At 42.1% G+C, this 24,478-nt stretch overlaps 1 protein-coding gene across 4 annotated transcripts in view; it reads right to left on the bottom strand.

Moving 5' to 3' along the window:
• Window positions 1–1,236: 1,236 nt before the first annotated feature.
• LOC144050615 (para-nitrobenzyl esterase) overlaps window positions 1,237–24,478 on the bottom strand; it is a 42,585-nt gene continuing 19,343 nt past the window's right edge. For 2 of the 4 annotated variants that reach the window (XM_077564023.1, XM_077564021.1), the window contains exons 8-10: window positions 19,952–20,119; window positions 16,920–17,147; window positions 3,960–6,341 (exon numbers count right to left, since the gene is read on the bottom strand). In XM_077564023.1, coding sequence (XP_077420149.1) covers window positions 6,199–6,341; window positions 16,920–17,147; window positions 19,952–20,119 — 539 coding nt within the window. In that variant the 3' untranslated portion in view covers window positions 3,960–6,198. Of the gene's footprint in view, window positions 3,918–3,959; window positions 6,342–16,919; window positions 17,148–17,837; window positions 18,847–19,951; window positions 20,120–24,478 lie in introns of those variants that run through there. The other 2 variants (XR_013293885.1, XM_077564024.1) reach the window with 2 other exon arrangements.

Raw genomic sequence — 24,478 nt, 5'->3', positions numbered from 1 at the left:
CTTTTGGTCTTTGAAAAAAATGTCTCAGGCGTGAGCTCCTCGCGACCGGCCGCCATTTTTTCTTTGTCTTCCATTCTCATCTCCTGCTCGACGCTCTAACTCCGCCTCTACTGACGCCCACCCGATCTTGTCAAAAGAGAGTCATCGCTGCCCTCTAGGGGCCAAAAATAGTCATTAGGCACAACAGACAGACTTGAAACTTTCACCAGACATGCGGAAGCGTTTCCTCTACCCGTTTCAAAAAAAAAATAAAAAAATCATTGGATGACGTCTTTTGACGTCATTGGCAGTGAAGCGTAGGTTTTTACTTGACGTCTTTAAATGTCAGTGGCAGTGAAAGAGTTAATAGGACGAATAGAAAGTTTAACCCAAAATAAATTATTTTTTCTCAATGATTCCATTTAAACCTACGTCTAACTGGTTCCAGTTGTTGGACTCGGCCGTTACAAAATTTTACTGGAATAAAAAAAAGCAAAGATTAGTCTATCTATCCATCCATTTTCTTAACCGCTTGTCCTCACAGGGGGTGCTGGAGCCTATCCCAGCTGGCTTCGGGCAGTAGGCGGGGTACACCCTGAACTGGTTGCCAGCCAATCGCAGGGCAGACAGAGACAAACAACCATCCACACTCACTATCACACCTATGGACAATTTGGAGTGTTCAATTAGCCTGCCATGCATGTCTTTGGAATGTGGGAGGAAACCGGAGCACCCGGAGAAAACCCACACAAGCACGGGGAGAACATGCAAACTCCATCCAGGAAGGCCGAAGCCCAGACTCGATCTCACGTCCTCTGCAGTGGGAGGCGGACGTGCTAACCAGTCATCCACCGTGCCACCTAGTTTATCTACTCTTCAGAAAAGTAAATCCAAAGGAGGTCTAGAGGAACCAAATTTTATGCACTACTATATAGCTAACCAGCTACGATATATCATTCTATGGGCACAACCCAACAGAGATACTTAATATTGGCTGGAACTAGAACAGAAGGATTGTAATAACCTCAGACTTTTAGATTTACTCTTTATTACATCATCGATTAAGCGACACAATTGTTTTAAAAACCCAATGATTTCCGCCACCCTGACTGCCTGCTGGAAGGCACTAGAAATTACAAAAGCCCAGGTGGAGCCCTGCGGGCTTTCTCCCCTATGGCATAATCCCGACTTTCAATTTAACAACCGATCGTTTTATGTAGGTGTATGGGAGCAGAAATGAATTACACATATCCACCATATTTTCTCAGATAATATGTTTATATCATATACATCCTTGCTCCAAAAATAAAAATACGGAAATTTTTTACATTATCTGCAAGTTAAAAGTATGATAAAGAAACAAATTTCAACACTTCGGGGTACGCTCCAACCGCCTGTTTTAGCTAAAGATATTAACAAGCTTTCTCCGACAACAACAAAAAACCTCTTTCGTATGCTGATAAAATGTCTTTACCCATCTCGAAATGGGAGACAGACTTGTCTATAGCTCCGGAAACTGACTTTTGGATTCAAGTTTGTGAAAACTTATTTAAAATGACAAAATACACAAATTTACAACTTATCCAATATACAATTATTCATAGAACATACATTACTCAATATATGATGAAGAAAATGGGACTCTCAGACTCCGACATTTGTCTCCAGTGTTTACAAAACACTAAAGACACTTATTTTCATGCTTTATGGTTATGCACTCCGGTTATATATTTCTGGACTAAAGTCTTAGAAAAACTTTCCGCTATCTTGGACTGTAGGATACCTTTATCTCCAAACTTGTGTTTTCTAGGTGACCTAACAACAACTGACTTACCACGTAAACATTTTCAATCTACACTTGTAACCCTTACTATTGCTAAAAAAACAATTCTTGCTAACAGGAAAAATAAACAAACTCTGAATATCGACCATTGGTCTAACCTCCTCATAAATCACATTTTAATGGAAAAAATATCTGCCTCGAATAAAAACCAAATATCAAAATTTATAGAAACATGGTCTACGTATATAGAATCTTTTAATCTAAATCTGGTTACTTAATTTTGCCTGTTAGCGAGAGCCACCACATCGCAATAACTTACATCGCTGTTTCTGTATTTGGCAATTTGTAACTAATGGTTGTGTTTTTATAGTCAGGAACTCAGTTGCTGCCAGCAGGATCGAGCAGACTACTTCAAATGACACCTTACAGTCGCCAACTCTTTAAGATTCACTTCCAATGGGCACTAAGGGTTAATATTCGGAATCACTGCATGCCAGTGGGTTAACTCTATAGGTGCTGTCCCCCCTGGCTGAGCGTGGGGGGCGCTGCCCTTCTGTTGGCTGCTGGGTGGCAGCTGTGTCTAGGCCGTTCCCTGGGTCTCTTGGGGGGTGCTCTCCCTGGTGTCCGGGGCGGCGCGGTCCGTTGCTCCGGGCCTGGCGACGCCATTCGGTGCCGGTGGGCCTCCGGCGTGCCCCGTGGTTCCCTCCCCCCTTCCCCTTCCTCCCCCTTGCTGCCTCTCCCTCCTCGCCTCTCCCCGCCCGTCCTCTGCCTCCCTGTCCCTTCTCCTTTGTCACCCTTCCTCCTCCTCCCCCCTCTCTCTGCTGGCCTGCCGCCGCCCCTTGCCCTTCTTGTCGTCTCCTTCCCTCGTCCCCCTCCCCTGTTCGCCTTTCCCTGGGCAGGGGCTCCATCCATGGCCTGGGTCTCGGGGCTCTGGGGGCCGGGCGGGCGGGTGGTTAAATGTTGTGCCTGCCCCGCTCCGGTGGGCCTCCTGTCACCTCGGGCGGGCACAATATCCGGGGGGGGGGGGTGGGGGCTTAGCCTTATCGCCCCGCCTGGCTGGTCCCGTATGCCCGCCGGGGTCCCAGTGGGGGGTTGGGTGGGGCTGGCCCCGCTGGTCTCTTAACTCACTGCACTAGTTTTGCACAATACACTTTGTTAATAGACACATAGGGCACATAACACACACTTTGTGGGAGGTGGGGTAGGATGGAGACACCGTCTTTGCCCTACAACTCCCCTCAAATTTTAATGCACCCCACAACTGGGGGTGGGGGGTGGTCGGGGTGGGGTGCCATCAGTTGGGGCAGAATGCAGTTTTTGAGCAGTGCTGCGGTCCCCCATCCGTATTACCGTCGCGCCACCACGCCCCCCCCTATTTTTTAGTGCACCACATACACTCACTGACACATCTGGGAGGCAGGTGGATCGGAACGGGGGGATATCATCTTCCTCTGCTCCATCTCACCTGCTCCCAATTTTAATGCACCACACACACACACTTGTAAATACACTGGGTGGGGTCACATCCACGGTGTAGGAGTAGAGTTCGCCAGTCGGCGAGCTGGCGAACTCAGTAACAGGGTTAGCTTTCACTAAGTACGCTCGCGTGACGACCAGGGCCTTTCCCCGCTGGGCCTGAGGTTCGGGGTTGCTGCCCGTCCCCCGGTGCTCCCATCTCCCCTTCTGCTCCCAGCTGTCCGGCCCCTCTCCGGCACGATGCCTGGGTACAGAGGTCCCCGAGGTTTGGGGGGCTGACGGTTGGTGGGGGTGGGGCGTTCTGTTCCTTTTACACTTGGGGATTAACAAATAGACACCCCCTAGCTCCGTCCCTAGTTGTCATGGTTAAGAAAGCAATACAGTATTTGCGTTTGGCTTAGCAGAGCAGGGAGTGGGGTGTGCAGTCAATGTCTCTTCTGCATGTGGCAGGACCACCATATCAAATGTAACAAATTTTAGTCAGAGTCAAAATAAGGGTAAGCCTGTAGCAATATGTGGTAAGTGTCTTACAATTGTGTTACAATAGTTGATCCTTGGGGTATTCTGACAAACTCAGTTAAGTGTCTTATCAGGTGATGTTCCTGGGGGTTTGGTAGCTTCTGAGGAAGGCAGGAGTCGTCGCCGAAACTAGTCAAGGTAAAGCGCAACCTTTTTTTGTCTTAAAAAAGAAAAAACACAGGATGATGTCAAAATTCCTCACTTCTTTTGAATACAAACTCTTTATGAACTCAAACTCAAACTCCCCAATGCTCTTACAAATCTGTGGAAGCAAGTGGCATATCTGTAAAAACAATACATCACAGAAAATGTAAAGACAAATGCAAGTGCCTGGAAAAAAAAAAACAATTACATAAATAAAAATGTCTCAAAGTCTTATTGATAATGAACACAGACTTTAAGAGTCTTGTTACATAGACATTTGTTACTGCTGGGCAATATGGTAAAACTGGATGGATGATTTTAGTACGACAGCGTATTAGGGCCACGTATATTTATTTATTTATTCAGATGGGGCTAATATTCCGAGAAAAAACTTGCAAATTTGCGAGTTTATAAATTGGCAAATTTTGAGAGTTTATAAGGTGGCAAAAAAACTCTGAAACTTACGACAAATACACGTAGCGTAGCTCCAGTCTAATGTGAGGATTCTTTGATCGTTAATAGTACACCGTTTATAAAATGAAAAGGCAGGACGGAGATGGATTCATTCTTATTTAACTTTACTCGTCATACACGACAGCTAGAGCGATAACACTTCCTGATCCCCTATTAGCTGACTAACACTAACCAATCAGAAGCTAGCATACTTTAGGTAAATGCAAGTGAATGACGGAAAGCAGCAGATTCGACACATCAACTTAGCTACTTGTACAAAAAATACCTAAATGTTTGAATAATGATTCTGGAAACATAAATGTACAAGTAAATATATATATTTTAACAAATTAACATTAATGCTTGATCCTCAAGGTGTGGACCTTCTTTGTCCTTCTTTGTCGCTGGCCGTACCCAACGAATCTCCTTGTTTGAAAACCCGACAAAGAAGTATTGGCACAAACATCCAAGTGGTACGCTACGCGTATTTCTTGTAAGTTTCTGAACTTTTTCTCTCTCGCAAATCTGTCACTTTATAAAGTGGCAAATTTACCATTTTATAAAGACACAAATTTGCCACTTTGCAAGTTTTTTTTCTTGGAATATTGCCCTCTAAAACAATATATTTATACGTGGCCCTAATACGCTGTCGTATTTTAGATCTTAATCTTTACAAAAGTTTTCTTTTTTAATAAATCCACAACACTAAATCCAACTTTAAGTGTTTCATTAAACAGAGTATCTTCCCTAAACATAACTTACCTAAATTGTATTGCTTCAAAGAGGAAAAAAATAATGTCGCAACAAAGAGTATTTGCCACCAGTAATTCTTCATTAACAAACAAATCCCTTCACAAATCACTTACACAAAGTATTCTCAGTTGAATCACTGATGGTGTAGTGGTGTATTCACCTGATTTTAGTGCAGGCAGCGTTGTCTTATTTCTCACTCAGTGACAGTGTGAATGTGAGCGTAAATGGTTGCCTCTCTCAATAAATACTCAGTGACTGACTGGCAGTCCAGGGTTGTCTTTTCGCCCAAAATCGAAAATCTCTCCCCCCCCCTCTTCCTCTCGCTCTCTCTCTCTCTCTCTCTCTCTATATATATATATATATATATATATGTATTAGGGGTGTCAGGCGATTATTTTTTTTAATCATAATTAATCGCATGACTTCAATAGTTAATTTAGGATTAATCGCACATTTTGTAACTGTTCTAAATGTACAATAAAATGTAAAGTAAAATATTTATTTCTAAGTTTTCATACTCTTCCTAACATAAAAGTAGAAACAAAAGTTAAACTAATAGAAATATGGCTGCATCTTTTAGTCATTGATACAGTAAATTCATAATAATTGATAAAAATTTAGTTAAAGTAAAAAAAGATGTACTGTACTGTAAAAAAAAACGAGTATGATATTGATTTGCATTGGGGTAATTTTTCTGCCACTAGATGGCATAATTGCATTTGTAAGACATTGGTAACAGCTTAGTGCATTTTTCTTTTCATATTAAGAGCTAGCTAATCTTTAACATGAAGTAACTTTGTGAAATTCTGCACATTTTTAAAACTGTTAATTACAACTTGACCCCAGTCTCCACAAATATATGCATTATTATTACATTTATCACTGCTAAAGTTTGACGCGGACGTGAAATTCCCCCAGTACAGGCTTTCCAAGTAAGGGGCGATATTAATCATGCGTTAAAAAATGTGTGGCGTTAAAGGAACTTTAAATTAACTCAAAATTAAAGCACTAATTGTGACACCCCTAATACATATATATTACGTTTGAGGGACCATCTTTTCAACTATTTTTCAATGAATGCCAATGTGGGATCAGTTAATCCATGCATAGGCATATAGGCCGTTGTTCTTCCACAACTGACAACGTGCAGCTGAGTATTCATTAACAACCAAAAGCTTGCTGGAGAGGAGGGCGGTGGCTGCTGGATAAGCTGACCACTCATCATCCATTTTACCTGAAAGAGAGATACATTTTAACTTCACCATTCTTCAGGAAATAATAAACAAACAGTGTAATCTACAGTCAATTTCCGAATCCTATTTCCATAAACCTCCAAAAAAGGTTTTCATTTTTAATTCTCATGTTCATAGTCATTAGTGTCAACATACTGGTGGTCCACTCTACACTACAAATAGTCTTCCCTCGTTACTCGCGGGTTCATCATTCACAGCCTTGCTACGTCGCAGATTTTTTTTAAGCATGCTTTTTTTCTTTTTTTTTACCGTGTGCTTTTTTACTTCGGTTTTTACAGTGTATGGACGCATGTCTTGAATCGCTAAGAAAGAACTCGCATTGTTCTGCATCCTGATTGGCTAAGTGACTGTGGGATATTGTCAATAAAACTCCTCCATTTGGTGTCTTGTGTATTGTGTTAGCTTGCTAGTGCACGGTGTGGCCGTGACGCGGAAGTGCGGACAAACCTACAATGTCTACTAAACGTTCTGCACCGGCAGCAAAGACACCTAATGTTACACCCAAAAGGCAGAGGAAGGTTCTATCCATCACGGAAAAAGTTGAACTTCTGGACATGCTAAAGAAAGGTAGAAGTTACGCGGCTGTGGGGCGTCATTACGGTATAAATTAATCCTCGATTCGTGACATAAAGAAGGAAAAAACATAAAAGCAACAGCAGCAATAAATTTTAGCAAGGATGCGAAAAGGGTGGCAATTGTTGCGGTACAAGACCATCATCAGGATGGAGTCTGCTTTAGCTTTGTGGATCCTTGACTGCAGGAAAAAGAACATTACGCTGGACACCAACATCATCCGCACAAAAGCTAAAAAGCTTTACGACACATTAACTGAGAGTAACGAGGATGAGGAGTAGGATGAAGCGGAGCCCAGGCCCTCAATCAGTGCTGTTTCTGCTTGTAGACAACGCAAACATATTGAGACGTTTTTTCAACAGCTGTGATTGATCCTGAACACCGGATTTCTAAAGCGCAAAAATATTAACAAGGTGAGTGGACATTTTATCCACGTAGAGAAATTCTGGTTGTTTAGGATCAATACAGTTGCATTTCGTCTGTGCTAAGTTGTATTTGGGATCTGTGAACAAGTTAGGGGGGTTAAAGTAGTATTTCTTACGGAGGGAAGCAAAGTCCTCCATTTTGAAATTTACTACGACATTGAACTATGCATAGGAAAGTGATGCCCCGTGTTTACGGAAGTGACGTCAGAAGGAGCGCTCCGCCGTTCGGAAACGGCATATGAGATTTGTTCCGCGGTGGACTTGGCTGTCTTCTTTTTTATTTTTATTTTTGTATGAATAAGCCGTCCGTATAATTCTACGGGGCGTGCGGAGTGGATTAGCCGCCCGTGTGGTATCATTCACACGGTGTGTGTGCTGTGTTGTATTACTAGACCGTGGGACATAATTCCTCGGTGTGTGTGTGGTGTTGAATCAAGCCGCTCGTGTGATATCATTCACATCGGAGTGAGAGCTGTGAAGAAGCCGACCGCGAAGATCCTGGATAAGTTTTTATTAAGTCGCGCATAGAGAAGCCCGTTGTGTACGGAAGTGACGTCAAGTAGGAGCGCTCCGCCGTTTGAAACGGCATAAGAGATTGAGTTCCACGAAGGTATAGGCTGTGTTTGTTGTAGGTGTGCTATTAGCCGCTAAGTGTTGATCACACTTAAGTGAGTGCTGTTGTGTGTTGTGCTATAAGCGGCCTGTGTTGCTCACACGAGGCGACTGCTGTGTTAAACGCCCGTATATGGACGGTGTGTGGAGTGATATTAGCCGTCCGTGAATTTTTACGGTTCCAGAGCTGTGTGAAAAGCCGCCCGTGAAGATCCTGGATATATTTATTAAAGTCACGCAGAAAGTATTTAATATCTGTTTTATTTTCGTCTTGTTTGTATTTGTCTGAAAAAAAAATAATAATAATAATATTTTTTGGGGGGGGGATTAATGAGAATAGTTTTGATCTGTTATATTGTAGTATCATAAGTGAGACGTCACTGACTTTATAAATATTAAAAACGACTAATTACTACATATTATGGACGAAAGATTTCGACCGTAAATAAGGATGGATGCATACACTTCCGGTCGATAGAAAAGTGGTCGCTAAGCGAACAGTGAGTTCATGATGCTGGACGCATTTCCACCACGGCGTCAACGTAAGTATGAAACTCTTTTAAATGTATGAATGCGCACTAATTGTGATAGTGGTTGGTTCTCACCGTTGAAATATGTGATGTGTTCGTGGAACTTGCGTGTATAAAACAGCGCCAGACGCTGATTACCTCCGTGAAAAACACATCTATAGTTTCTCGAATAGAAGAAAAGTTAGACGGTGTGGGGTCGTGGACCAAATGTTGGTTTGTGCTAGAATGTTAGCGTTGGATAGCTCTGTGAAAGTTGCGCGGATGACGGTGTTAAGTGATTTTGAGAATGAGGAGGCTGATGCTAAGCTAGCGGCTCTGCTAGGGTACGAGTTGCCATGCACAGGAGTTGAGTTTTTGGTAAGACGCTACCGCGCGAATCTGTTTTTAAGGCTTGAGTTAGCTGCGGGCAGCCGCATCTGTTAAGAAATTGGAACATAAATTGGATGAAGTGTTGATTGTGAAAGATGACCCGCGGGGAAAATTTGAACCAAGCGAGAGCTCTTGGCTTAGAAATGAATTGTTGAGTGTACGCGTTTGTTTGTTAAGCTCCATGGTGTGTTGTGGCCACGCGTTTTTTTCATTGTTTGTCTTACAATGTGCGCGACGTGTCTGTGTCGCAGCCGTAACGTTGCGATAGATTGTGCGCGAATAAGTCGACATTTGAGCTATAAGTACGTGGTGAAGTTATTATTAGACGAAGTAACGGTGTATTTTACAAGTGAGTCCGCGCACTTCGGAGATGTTTGTGTTCGTCTGTGGTTATTTTATTTTTTTGGAGGAGAAATGAGCAACGTGGCGGTGAGAATTATGGTCTCTTGAATTGGTTCAACAAGTAAGACGCCACTGAATTAAGTTGAGGAGTTTGTGACTGTTTGTGAGTGTTTGTTGAGCCCAGTTGGTGAAATGTTTGGAGCATGTGTGGATAGTGTGATTTTTTCCTTGTTTGTGTGCCTGCAGGGAGTTTGTGACTGTTTGTGTGACTCTGACAATGGGAAAGGTGTGTTGTGGGATGTTCTAGCGAGATTTTAAAAAATCAAAATGGCCGTTTGGTCTGTGTTTATCCTCACTGCCTTTGTGGAGATGAGAAAAGTGCAGAAGTTAAGTGAATGGAAGTGTAAGTTTGTTTGAGACAGTGATTTTTTAAGAGTAGGAAAGAAAGAAAAAAGACAGGTGGAAAGTAATTTTTCCCTCCAAAATCCTTTGTCCTCAAAAAAGGGTGAAAAGAATGGTAAGCAGGAAATCTGCATATTTGGAAAGTAGGGAAGAATTCTTCCTTTGTCTGTGACAATTTTTAAAGCTCTTCCCCCCACGCTTGATTAGGGACTAAAGGTCTGTGAGGATGGGGGCCGTGAGCTGCTGTTTTAAGAAGGTGGTGATTTGTACTGTTGTCTGTTAAAATTAAATTAAACTAGATAAAAAGGACAGGGGAGTGTGTATGATAAGTTTTTCTTCCGCCCCCTTCTCTCTCTCTCCTTTTTGTCTCCTGTGGGGAGGGGGGGGTGATAAGTTTAGTCCTCTCTCCCATTGTCTCCATTTGGGAGACTTGTAGTCTGTTGTGTGTGAATAGCAGGGGTCTTCTAATGCTAATCAAGTTGTTCCTGTTAAAAGGAAAGATATAGAGGTCTAGATGATAACTACAGGCCACTATCCATATTATTTTAAAATCAGATCTGTTTTTATAGTTGAATGAGTAATAAAACCAAATTTTAATATAGTTGAATAAGTAATAAAACCAAATTTTAATTGAAATAGACTTTTCATTTTTGATTTTTTGATTTCCCCTGCATCTCTGATAACTTATTCGTAGGTGTGAAAATGATTTAACCTTTGTCCTTATCTGAGTCCCATTCTAGAAGTCTGGAGAGGACTTTCCTCCAAGTGGCCAGGGTGACTGACAGCTGTCACATTTTCTTAAATTTGAGGTAGCACGTAATGAAGATGTCTATGGTAGACATATGCGGAAATATAGTACTACTACTTGCTATAGTGTAGTGATCAAATTCAAATAAAACCACAAAATAAATAAATGAATAAATTAGGGGTTTGAAAAACAAAATATTTTGGGTGATTTTTTTATTTAATTTTTTCTTGGAAATTGAATGGCAACAAGCAGTGTTCTCTTGCTATGACAACAAGCAGTGTTCTCTTGCTATGATCTCATCTTCCTCTGTCTGTTGCGAGGTGTAGTGTTTCGAGCAGGTTCAATCTTTGACTGAAAGGTGTTTCACTTGGGTGACTCAACCAAAAAGTGCTGGAAATGGAATGAACAGCATTCTCCTGCTTTGCTTGATGTTCAGAGTGGACGGCGAACTGAACAATGGTCACTTTCGGGGGGGAAGTGACCACACAGACTGCGAAAAGGATGGTACACTGTAAATCCGCTCGTCCTGTGACTGTTCAATGACTCTTATGCATTGTTTGAGCATAATGTCCAGCAACTTTTTGAGCAGACAGGATTATCATCGATTCTGCCATGATGAACTTTTCCTGAGAACTCCAGTGCACAAAGCCCAGTGCCCGCTTTGAACTTTGCCCTGCATAAACTGCTATCGACAAGGACAGGAAGGAATATGAACTCCAGTTGTGGACTCAAAGTTCTGGAATCATCTGAGTTTGGTGCCTGAGGTCGTATGTTGTGTTCTGTTTGTAGACATTTGCACTCTGTACTATGTCAGAAGGGAAGATGTGATCTATAGCAACGCAGTTTTCGGAAATTGAGAACAGCTTATGTGAATTAGGGTAGTATAAAATTTATTTTAATCTTTAAATACTATATTTTCCGTTGTTTGATGCTTGTTGAATTTGGCCTTCTATTTTTTTCCCATTTCTCTTTTATAACTTTGGCTTCTCAGAGTGGACTCAGATATGGAACACTTACGGCGAATTTGCTGGTTAAATTTTTAATTTTTGATTTAGGTCGCAGCACTGATTTTTAAGTGGGTCATGATCTGCAAAGTTGCCTGCTGTGTTTTTACAAGCCCCCACTACTCTGTAGAAGAGGTGAGGTTAGGTAGCATTTTAAGAATACTTTTTGGTTGGTTTAAAGTAGGGATTTTGTTTTGTTTTTCTGATTATAACTCGTTTCTTTTACTAGTTGAGATGGCAGATATTTGGAAGATTTGTGATCTGCAATAGATTAATGGGGTTGTTTAAAAAAAAAGATTTTCTTCTCCTCCTGACCCTAAAAGTCCTCCGCTGCAGTATCTTAATTTACATCTTCTTAAGTTGTTTGTTTTTCTCACTTTAAGTTGCCTGAACAGGATTCAAATTTACATTACAAACTCTTGCCTCAAAGGCTTTTGTTTTTATGGCTCCTGGCTAGCTCAGCTGGAGATCTTTTTGTAGTTCTGGTGTTGGCCAAATTGTCCCAATTTGGTTGTTTTTCTAATCTACAGGACACAAGGTGTCTGTTTTTTTTTCCTCTTTGAAGCAGCAATTTGGAAGCGGCTGCAGTTTTCACATTCAGGTCTGAAATGATCAAAATTGATCTTTATCAGATGGGGGAATGACTGGTCTGTCTGTGTATGGTTGAAAAGGAAGTCTGATGTGAGAATGACTGGTCTGTCTGTGTATCAAAAGGAAGTCTGATGTGAGAATGAAGTTTGATGTGAGGAATTTACAGGCGAAGAATGGAGCGGATAATGGAGAGGATTTGACTTGGAGGAAAGTAAATTCTACAAAGATGACAAAAGACGACCCGAATAGCAGAAATACGGTAAGTATGTTCCATTTCAGAAACGATTGAAAAGTATAATTTCTAGAGCCCATGGAATATGCCATTTAGGTGTGGAAGGAACATTGACACACCTAGGTGACATTTTTTCATGAGACAAGTTGTTGAAAATGAACTGCAGTGTTTATTTAAGGTATAAGTATAAATCTCTTCTCAGACTGTTCATGGCCCGGCCGGACATGAATAGTTCTGAGTTAAGATGATGTTGTTTTTAAATGATTTACACTGCTATAATAAGAAACCAGCGTTAAAAATACAGAAATTTGATGTACGACAAAGAGCACATTTATGCTAAATCTACAACAGTAAATACCATGGTAAAATATTTGATTAATCATTATCTACCATCATAAGGGTTTCCTAGGAACACTTCATAAGATATAGAAACAATTAACATTTGCTAAAAAATTATCAGGTGCTCTTTTCAAAGTAAAGAATGAAGACTGTATGTTATAAGTGACTAAATGATAATGATTTTGCTTTCAGATATTGTGAAAAAATGGTCGATCTGGTTTGCTGATCATAATAGTGGGAGCCACATGAGGTCCCAGGCTCATCAATCACATCAATTGACCCCGACCGAGGGGGTTGACGAAGCTGCTGATCTGCGCCCACACCAATTGGAGCCATCTAACGGATTCCACCACACCCGTTTGGAGTGCTTTTTCCCTGGGCACACGGAGGAGGTCGCTGAAAGAAGATTCATTGGAGTGCCTTTTCCCTGGCCACGGATTGAGTCACACTGGGAATGAAGTCCCGTGACCTTTCCTGCGATCTCTGGCAGTGAGCCAGGTTCAGAAAGAGGCTGACAAACGCCTCTTTTTAAAAAAATTGACCAACTGTCGAACACACTTTTCATTCAACAAAGACCTTCATCACGAGATGGCTTCGAGGGACGGACACATCTGCTATTGCGTCGTGACACTTAACCACATCACATAGTGTTATGCCTCACATTTATTATGCCCCTTCCACCGAATTTTTTAATGAATCAAACTGAATTTTGACTGCTAAGCCCCTCTATCTATCTTTCTCTCTCTCTCTCTCTCTCTCACCTGCTATTCTTATTTCTAAACTCCACACATAAACATTGCTTCATTTTGCGACGATCAAGATCCGCGCTGGACTTTCTCTCTAGACTATTGTGGTATTAAATGTCCAGTTTTTGAACTTATAGAAGTTCAATGGTAGGACTGAAGACATTTAATATTTTCAATTTGTGGTTTTACTGTTTTTTAATTTACTTATAGACATATAGATGTGATATGATCATGAGTGTTTAATAGAATACAGTGGAATAATGATTTTGTGAATTTTATTTTATCCTCTCACCCTCAAAGCTATTGAAGATAGGAATGTGCATGATGTTATCAGAGCCTTTTGTCATTAGAGACTAAAAGTCTGGGGTCAGATCCTGATTGCATTTGTTCCCCCAGTCAAGAAGGGGAACTGTATGTAAATGTATGTTTACTAATAACATTACACCTTTGTTTAACCTGGAATCAACATGTCTGTATGTAAACGTCTGCTTACTAATAACATCACACGTTTGTTCACTAGGAGTCGACATGTCTGTCCTTTAATCAACTTAGGAGGGGAAGAGGAACCTTTTATCTTTTGAGTATAAATGAGTCGATGTTCTGTAGATTGACACACACTTGGGGGCTCCACATTGCATTCAGATGTGGGTGTCCTGACTGTGTCTTTAGAAGCTTCTAAAATAAATCCTTGCAAGGAAAACTTCTTCATCAGATTCTGAATACAATTATTTGGACACGCAAAGATTACACTTAATATAGTAATCAAAATATTCCTTCAGTACTAAAGACTTACTTGCGTGAATACAGCATTGCATCATGTCTAAAAAATTTTGAGAGGGCCATTCAGGAGATGAAAACTGAAACTTTAAATGCCTGCTGCAAAAAACTCTGGCTGGAGGCACTGCGCAGCCCTACCGGATGAAATATGTCACTCTGCGGTAGATGCGTATCCGTTTGGCATACTAACTTTAGAATTTTTAAAATTACAGACATTTGTTTAGAAGAGAACTTCAACTCAATAAACCTTCTCTTATACTTGCTGTACATATTATGCACAAAAAGAACAGTTAAAGACTATTTTTTGGGGGGGATTATGCACTTGGAAGTAGGACTCCCAGCAAGATGCACATTTTTTGAAAACCACCCCTTGCTTACAAGATATTTCTGGTTAGTTTTTCAAAGGTTTGAATGTTTTTTGTGTGTGTCATATTGTAGTTTATGAGTGTATAGTGAACATAACCAAGTAACTTTGTGAAGAAAAATACAAAAATAAAGGAATGCAATAATTTTTCAAAAGCAAGCTGTGCCAAACGGACACTATGGCCATTTGAGGAGTTGGGATGTAACAATAGGACACACATGTTGTCTGCCTCTGCAAACATTCTCTACATGATGGACTCAGACAATAGGTGAATTTCACACACAAAGAGGCTGTAGTATTCATATATCCTTTGTTTCAGTGATTCAAATCATTGACATATGATTGCCCAACCATTCAAATGCAAGTATGGAAGCAAGCCTTATTGTCTTGTGTAACCAAAGAATGGCATTGGTAAATTAGTAACTGAACTTTACTGATTTCTGTAGACAAAGACATGGACCATGTTGAATATCAAAAAGTCCCTTTTCCTGTGGATGAAGTATTCAGCTATAGCTCTCGATTTACCAGTCGAGCTACGTTCCTACCCTCACCTATAGTCATGAGCTGTGGGTCGTGACCGAAAGAAAAGTTTCCTGATACGAGTGGCCAAAATGAGTTTCCTCCGCAGGGTGTCCGGGTTCTACCTTAGAGATAGGGTGAGAAGTTCGGTCATCTGTGAGGGACTCAGAGTCTAACCGCTGCTCCTCTGCATTGAGAGGAACCAGTTGAGGTGGATCAGGCATCTGGTTCGAATGCCTCCTGGACACCTCCATGGAGGAGTGTTTCGGGCATGGAAAGCGGCAGGAAGCTCCAGGGACGACCCAGGACACGCTAGAGAGACTATGTCTCTCAGCTGGCCTGGGAACGCCTTGGGATTCCGCCGGCGGAGCTGGTTGAAGTGGTTGGGGAGAGGGATGTCTGGGCTTCCCTCCTAAAGCTGCTGCCCCTGTGATCCGGATAAGCGGTAGATGGATGGATGGATGGATGGATGATAAAGTATCGAGTCACTAACACGTTTGTCCTACTATTCAGTCTAATTCAACAGTGAGAGTAGTGAGATGATATTGGAACACAGTCACTCGTCCACTGCAGGATGTCCTTTTTATGACAACACGTGACATCCACAGTGATGTCAGAGGTCAATGTCTATACTGTACAAAGGGTCAGAGCAGATGGAAGTGTGATAAATGCAAGATCTTCCTCTTTCTCAAGGCAAGCAATTCATGCTTTGCAGCTTACCGCAAGAAGGATAGCAGATGGTGTTTGAATCCTGACATAGTGGTCATTGTGTATATATAACGACTTTCTTTGCCTATTTATTGTTTGCGTCCAATTGAGTATGCTTGATGTGAAAATGTATTTTCAAATTGCCGATAAATAGTCCCAAAAAAAGATTCCACATGACCTTGTAACCCCCAAAAACTTTTGTCACTGTCACTTAACTGCCAGTGATGTAATACAATTTTTGATGTTTTTTTTTTAATTGTCAATTTTCTTTGTTACCGGTATTTGCATCCCTAATAACCAGGAAAAAATTGTTCAATGAGTATTTGTTAGTCCGGCCATTGCTTGATTGATGCCCACTCATAATCACTGACTGATGATGACGTGGCAGCAATGGCAAACGCCACAAAACTACCAAACGAGGATAAAGGAGAAGAGAAAGACGAGGACACAAGTGTTGATAAAGATGAGGAGGATGGACTAACATTGATCACTTGGCAACCATTGTGCAAATGGCCAATGACCTTCAGCCCAGCGAGTTGCACAAGAATGGGACCTGTGGATGTTTAGTTCATTGCAGTTCTCAAACATAATCAAAGCTGGCATGTCTATTTACAAGAATATTCTTGCCCAGAAAAATAAGGAGTGCCAACAATTACCAATCACAATGTTCTTAACTAAAAAAAAAGACACTCCGGCCTTCAGTGAACAAAGAATCAACAGCGGAGCAGTGCCAAGAGGAAGATGCAATGTCAGAGCAACAGTGAAATACGTGTGAGTCATTATTAATGGATTTTTTTTCGCCATGTATCTTCAACATTAATATTAAGATTGTCATTTCTAAAAGCTGTTTTTTTATGTTGTTGTTGTTGAGTGTGTGCTTTCTTTTTAAGAAAGCATACCGGCCTGGAAAAAGCGGAAAAAAATGGATGGATCGCCGTTACTGTTATATTTTTGTTTCTCAAATAAATGTTTTGGATATTTGTTTAATTCTATTTCATTATTATTATTTTAAAATCTACAAAGGTTTGAACATTGAGAGTGTAAACTGAAAATGAAAGTGTTGCCTTATCGGACAAGTGACATACCATAACGAAAAAACATGTATAATAAACAAAACAAAAATATATATAATTAATAGGAAAAATAAAACAAATTTTCATTGCGGATTTACTTATGACTGGTAGTTTTTGGAACGTAACACCTGCGAGTAACGAGAGAACACTGTATTGCAATTCTCTATTAATCACACAAGATATTGACACAGAATAACACTGTTACCTGTTTTGGCAAATTTGACAAGACGTTGAGTTACAAGATCCTGGAAACTTTTGTCCTGATCAGAGAGTGGTTTCCCCAGAACTAACTCGAGTCCCCCAAAGAAAGCAATGATATCCAAGCAGTGGAAAGAGAAGCGGCTGTGGAATGGCATCAGGGGAATAGTTGTGTTGACTGCTCCTGATGGTGTGTGTGTCACCACATAGCGATACACAGGACTCTCAAGTGCCGCTGTAGAAACAAAAGTTAGGGATATATCAGTTATCAGCCGGGATATTTAGCATTTTGACGAATATCAGCACTTCCCTTCTGAAAAAATCCTGTTGCCGATAAGAGAGACCATCTTAAAATTGGGTAAACTTCAGAAAATTATATATTCAAATTTTTTGTTACCTTTCTAAGAGATGCTGCTGAGCCTGGGAGCTCCCTGTACTTTTTGTTAGAATTTTAAAACTAAGATGTCTGCTGTCTTAAATATTAGGAAATGGGAATTTGTTTTATTTTTTTGTTATTCTTGTATTGTATATTTGATGCCTGTTTTCTTATGCTACTTGTTATTTGGTTTGCCGTAATGGCTTATGAGAAATTTAGTCGGCACTGAGTGGAGTTGTAATTTCCTCAGCAACCTCTGGGGGCACCACGTTAACTTTGCTTGTTTGTAGGAGCAAAATAAACGATAAAAATCCTATTATCAAGTATTCATAATCTGAAGTTAGTCATGGAGTCCATCCATCCATCCATTTTCTTGACCGCTTTTGCTCACAAGGGTCGCGGGGGTGCGGGAGCCTATCCCAGCTGGCTTCGGGCAGTAGGCGGGTAAACCCTGAACTGGTTGCCAGCCAATCGCAGTCATGGAGTTCTTTGCTTTAATAAGAGAATTACTAAGCCACTCCGTAAACAAATGATTCGGCAGAAATGAAATTTCTAGACAACCAATTTATTTAGTAAACACACACATATATCAGTCACAGCCTAACCTATTAGTGAAACGGAATAAAAATGCTAATCAAAGATAAAAAGAAAACATGCAACCTAATTAACTAAGATAAAATAAGGTAGATGAAAAAGGTAGATGGGGAATAGAGATGGAAGCGTTTTGAACTGTCAATCCTTTTATATTTGAATCAAAGCGTTGCACCAGTGGTATGGTCAGATTGCAATGAAAGCGAACTCGTGGACTGGTTCAGGTACACGGGAGAGAGAGGTACTCGGCGAGCGTCGATCCTCAGTTGAAGAAAACTCAGTTGGAGGCGATCTTGGCGGTCGGCGCACACGCAGCTGGAATGCTGCACTGGAGTCTCTGGCTGATGGTGATGGGCGCACGACTGAGAGGCCGCTGCAGGTCTCCGTTTGGTGGCGAGGTGCACGCGCGGCGTGGAGGCCGCGGCAGGTCCTTGGCTGGCACAAGTCCCGGTCGGTGGTGATGTGCTTGCGCGGTTGAGAGGCCGTAGTCAGTTGGATTGGGCGCTGCGGGGCGCCGAGGGCGCACGGCTGGAGCAGAAATGGGTTGCTGGCACGCAGCGGCTCGGTGCCTAACAGTCGTCGTGGAACCGGGTCGGCGGGGCGCTGCGTGATTCAGAGAACGGAAAATAGGTGGGTCGGCTCTCGGCAGGAGCAGGCACGCGCGTTTTGGGACACGCAATGTGGTTGCAAGCCCTTGCGTGATGTGTGCTTTGGGGCGCACGGCGTGGCTCAAGTCCGGGGCTCAAAGAAGGAAGTCACGTGGTCGCTCTCAGCGTGTTCAACCACGTCTCTCGTGATGGTCAGGAGGAGTTCGTGGGGCAAGAGGAGAACAGAGAAAGGAGCGAAGAAGAGGGGAGCGAAGAAGAGAGGGAAGTTCCTTTGCGCGCTGGCTTTTTTCCCCAGGGTGTCGGAGTAGAAGTCCGCCTCTTCCGTGTGCTTGAAGCAGACTTGGTCGACTGAGACCAAGCTTTTGGGATAGCATTTGATAAAAATTTTTTTTATCAGAATTGACAAGCCAGATGCTTCATTTATCATTCTGAACACATTTCAAACATTACTGCGATCATAAAGTTATTGAATCCGCTAAGCTTACTAATTAGCTAAACTTAGATGGCTGCAGAAGTTACACACATCATTCATTTGAGATAGACATACAGGTTGTGTACAAAGATAAACAACAGAAGTCACTTGATGTTAGTCAAGTACAGAGTCCATTTATGTCCCAAATTATGTAGACTTCAGATTAATTAGGAGCGGCAGGATTCTTGAGGAAAATATCGATAGTGACCGCTGGAGGGCACTGTTGTACCGTATAACTTCTGAGGGAAGTTGTTTCCAAAAACACATGGCTGATTCCTGTGGATAGACCAGACCATAAAAGATGGTCTGGGGACTGATAAGCAGTCTTATCGCTAGTTTGCTTGCTAAACAGGGTTTTAGGTCTCGGTAGGCGCTGAGGTAGGCACTGAGATATGTGTGCTTGCACACGTTCTCCAGGGGGAAGTGTTTAAAAAGGCAAATAAAATAAAAATAAGAGGTACAGGCAATATTTGTTACATTGTAAATAAGTACATTTTAAATTTTATTTAATTATGACATAAATTGTGATTGGTTTTCGGTAAATCGTCATAAAGATTAGGTGAAACATTGTAACTCTGAACTGAGGGAGTATGTTTTGGGTTTTTTCCCCAGTTTGAGATTCTATCGTACAAGAAATATGTTTAACTAAATAGTGGAAAATAAGGGCTAGGACCATTATAAATTCTCTAAACTTCTACCTACACCTTTTGAGTACCACCTTTATATAACTTTTGTTGTAATTGTTTTGTTTTTTAACTTGATCTTACTCAAATAAATGAAAGAAGAAAAAAAACATCTGATAAGCAGTTTGATAAACATGCTTAAAGGAATTGAAACCAAGTTGAAAGTGTTGAAGTTTGTATTCAAAATCATTCTCAGCTCTGAGAAAAACTTATCTGTCTATGTCTATTTAATAGGCAGTGTGAGGCAGCACACACGCATACACACACACATATACAATATTTAACTTAATAATTAATAAGAGAATTTACCTGCAGCCCTGTGGGCTAGATCATTGTTAGGACATGTAACTCTGATGTCAGAAACCATGGTGGTATATGCTCTCTCAGGACAGCGGTCTGTGGTGGGGCAGGGGTCGGAGGGGGGATAAAGCTCTAATGCCGCTTTGGGAAGATTCTCATTAAAAGACTTGAGTTTTTCTGAAAGGAGACAATGACACATACAACAAATTTAACACTCAATGTAAACACATTTTTGAACATAGGTTCTAGTTCCTACTCAAACTGTGGTCAAGTCAGGCCAAGTTTATTTATATAGCCCTAATCACAAAAGAGTCTCAAAGGGCTTCACATGGCCACAGTGCACAGTTGACAAAAATTAACGACATCACCTGATCTAAACACTGGTACACAGGTATTGACACAAATAAAAGCAGTCAACATAAATATAGAGTATAATCAAGGACGGTTTTTGCTATGGGCAATATGGGTGCGATCTATGTGAGGGCTCATGAGCGCCCCCCCAAAAAAAAAAAAAAAAAGGCAAGGGCTAGGTGGAGTGGGGTGAGGCGGGGGAAGGGGGGGGGGGCTGCAGAGGTAGGCAAGGGAAAAGGCCTACACGGAAGTTTGGGTTATTTAAAAAATGTAAAAAAAAAAATAAAATTTATTAAATAATACGTAATTATGTTTATGTCACGACTCCGGAATCCGGTTGATTAACGGGTGAACGGACGATGTTGGCAGAAGCTAATGCGAAAGGTCTTGGACGTCATGTTATGATCCAGAGACTTAAATGAAGATGATAAATCAAAGGTACAAGAGAAAAAAGGCCATCAGGTGCTGCAGTTTATAAAAAGAAAAGGAGAAACAGGCACGAGAAAAGGTAGGACGATTTCTATGAGTGATGAGAGTGATAGTCGGGCCTCTTGCTAATATGTTGCTAAGCCACAAAAGACAACTATATTTCATTTGATATTTAGTTTTGCTGAATTAGCAACTATTAGTACTGAAGCATCATGTGAAGGGAATTTTTCACCCAGGGCGCAAATCTAGCCAAAACCGCCTCAGTCTGACTTAGGATAGAAGCTCAAATACCTGAATGGTTATGGACTTTGTATCACTTTTTAATACTCGGTCTACCAGAAGTCTGCAACTACTAGAATGACATTGGCAGTCATTTTGACTGCTCGGACATTATTTGTATATAATTTGGATTATGACAAAAAAGATCGAATAATAAATTGGTGGAATAGGTAAAAACATGCGGACACTAAATGAAAACTATTTTTTTTGTGTTTTATTAATTTAAAGCAACACAAGATTTATCAAAAAAAAACAGCTATTTAGTGAAATGGTCAATTTCAACACTTCCCTGAAAAAAATATCAATTTGTGTTGAGTGATTATGATTTTATAGTACTTTTTATGAATATTTTTGCATTAAGTACAGTATCGGCCATGTCAGTCACGTGATCATCGTGATGTATCGCGTGTAATAAACACGCATAGAATAACATGGCAGCCAATGACTACAAAGAGACTCACGAGGAATTATTGTGTCCCACTGCAGACATCAAAGGTGGAATTACGCCCTATAGCAAAAAAAGCACTTCCTCAAAAGCAGCACAGCCACAAGGGACTCGCCAAAGATTTGTGTCCAGCCAAAAGTGAATCTGAAACTGTGGCTCGATAAGGAGGACGTATTCAGCCAGCCCGTAGTGAGCAGAAGTTAGAAGTTTAATTTGTTTGTTTGCCCCGTCGTCGGCACTGGCTTCCTGCTTTCGTCACAGCTGCATATCACAACCCTAACACAATGTCGCTCTGTGATTGGTCCGAACAACCAGTGGTTCAGATCGGTGGAAATCAACGGGCTTGGTACAAGATGTATTCTCTGGAGTTTGTGAACTCACAAATACCGCGAGATTCATCTTACAGAGCAAGGTTAACATGTTGTGTGCTCAGCACGCTTTAGCCACATTAGGAGAGACCACCCCCCCACTGCCCCACCCCCACATAGAATGACATGAAACCTGACATGCTGAGGATTTTACTCTGATCAGAACTGGCGCAGTATTTGGGATAGAAGACAGACTTTTTCTTGCCCATTACATCAGCAAACTCAAATGAAGGAAGGCGGCTGTCGTTTACGCACCGGATGCGTCATCAAGATCACATTACCAGGATAATAGCGTTGCCCACGGTATGTTCTTATTTTAATATTTAATCTTTTTTTTTTTAGTTACCAGAGTTATTTGCACTTTTATTCTTTATACACAATGCCTAATCCAATACTGGAAATTAGTTATTAGTGCTGTGTTCTTTTAATTAGTGTTGTTCCGATACTGATACTGATATTGGCAGAGGCCCTGATACTGCCTTAAAACAGTGGTATCGGTGAGTACTAACAAGTAACATGCCAAAACCATTCATTCTGACGCTAATATAGGACTTTGGATGCAGCATCTTCTGTCTTGCTCATGCACGACATTCACTGATGTGTGACATGTTCACTGCATGCCGTGCTAAGATATCCTATTGGCGCTTGAATGCTCTGAACCAATGGCAAGACAGCTTTTTCATGTTGAGAAAAGAACAACAACTTAGGTATCGGTACAACGCTACTTTTAATATGGGCACAGCCCGAAGAGGCAACATGGTTCCCCCTTCTAATGGGCTCACCAACTGGGGGAAAAGCCAAAGGGGTCGGTTGTGCAGAGAGCTGGGCGGCACCCAAGGGCGGGGAACTTGGCCACACCGATCTCCGGCTACAGAAGTTAGCTCTTGGGACAGGAATGTCACCTCTCTGACGGGGAAGGAGCCTGACCTGGTGTGCGTGGCCGAGAAGTTCCCACTAGCAGGGTTGGGGAATCCAGAAAGTAAAAACCCTGCTACAGGTTGGCTTTAGCCACAGGTGCTTCTACTAACTGGAACAGGGATGGGCACACTCGGTCCTCGAGGGCCGGAGTCCTGCAGGTTTGATATATGATCAGCTCATCAGCAAGCTCTGCATAAGCATGATAACGACCCTGTTAATTGGAATCAGCTGCGTTGGAGCAGGTAAACATCCAAAACCTGCAGGACTCCTGCCCTCAAGAACCGAGTTTGCCCACTACTGTCATAGAAGCACCTGTCAAAAAAAAAAAAAAAAAAAAAAAGAAGCACCTGTTGAGTACAAGCACCTGTGGCTAAAGTCAAACTGTTTCAGGGTTTGTTCTCTCTGGACCTGGATTCCCCAACCCTGCCGGCTAGACATCGGACTCGCCTCCACACAGCTTGGGTACTGGTAACAGAGGGGCTGGACTCTTTTCCACTCTTGAGTTGCCCAGGGTGGCGTCTGTACATTGGGGTTTACCCCGGTGGACGAGAGGGTAGCCTCACTCCGCCTTTCCTGACTGTTGTTTGTGCCTATGCACCAAACAGCAGCTCAGTACCCACCCTTTTTGGAGTCCTTGGAGGGTGTACTGGAATAGTGCTCCCCCTGGGGACTCCCTTGTTGTACAAGGGGAACTTCAACGCTCACGTGGGCAATGACAGTGAGACCTGGAGGGGGATGATTGGGATGTTTTGTTATTGGTTGTTATGGTTTGTCCATAACAAACACCATATTCAAATATAAGGGTGTCCATATGTGCACTTGGCACCAGGACACCCTGGGACGCAGTTCGATAATCGGCTTTGTGGTTGTGCGCCTGTTTTGGACACTCGGGTGAAGAGAGGAGCGGAGCTGTCAACTGATCACCACCTGGTGGTGTGTTGGCTCCGATGGTGGGGGAAGATGCCAGTCCGATCTGCCAGACCCAAACGTATTGTGAGGGTTCGCTGGGAATGACTGGCAGAATCCCCGGTCAGAAAGAGTTTCAACACCCACCTTCGGCAGAACTTCTTCCTTGTCCCAGGGAAGGCACGCATTGAGTTTGAGCGGACCGTGTTCGACGCCTCCATATTTTAGGCGGCCGATTGGATCTGTGGCCATAAGGTGGTCCGTGCCTGTCGTGGCAGCTATCCTCGAACCTGCTGGTGGACACCAGCGGTAAAGGAAGCCGTCAAGCTGAAGAACGAGCCCTGTCAGGCCTTTTTGGCCCTTGAGTGGAGTTGTGTTCATTAGCGTATTTCCACTGGAGCCCAGCACCGCACTGCTCGGCTTGCTGGCTGGTGAGCTCAGCCCAACCCACGCACGCACACACTGCATTTCTACCTCCAAAGTGCATCTGGGATGCTGGGCGGAAGTGACGCATAACCGGCTGCGATACAATAGTCAATAGAAAAAAAAGAGCAATGACGATGGCATGTCGAATCGGTAAAATTACCGAATGAACAATACTGAAATCTCAGAAAAAAACACACACAAAAAACACAACCTTTTCCTACGCAGCCATGATGTAATTGGTGTTGCATGTGGTCTGGCATTATCATGTTGAGAAATGCAAGATCTTATTTGAAAGTGATGATGCCTGGATGGGAGCATATGTTATTCTCAAATCTGAATATACCTTTTTGCATTGACGATGCCTTTCCAGATGTGGAAGGTGCCCATGCCACACGCATTCATGCAACCCTATAC

The sequence above is a fragment of the Vanacampus margaritifer genome, chromosome 4 (assembly GCF_051991255.1).
Source record: "Vanacampus margaritifer isolate UIUO_Vmar chromosome 4, RoL_Vmar_1.0, whole genome shotgun sequence".
NCBI classification, from domain to species: Eukaryota; Metazoa; Chordata; class Actinopteri; order Syngnathiformes; family Syngnathidae; genus Vanacampus; species Vanacampus margaritifer.
The sequence above is the reverse complement of the archived record's forward strand: the minus strand, read 5'-3'. Positions and strand labels throughout refer to the sequence as shown.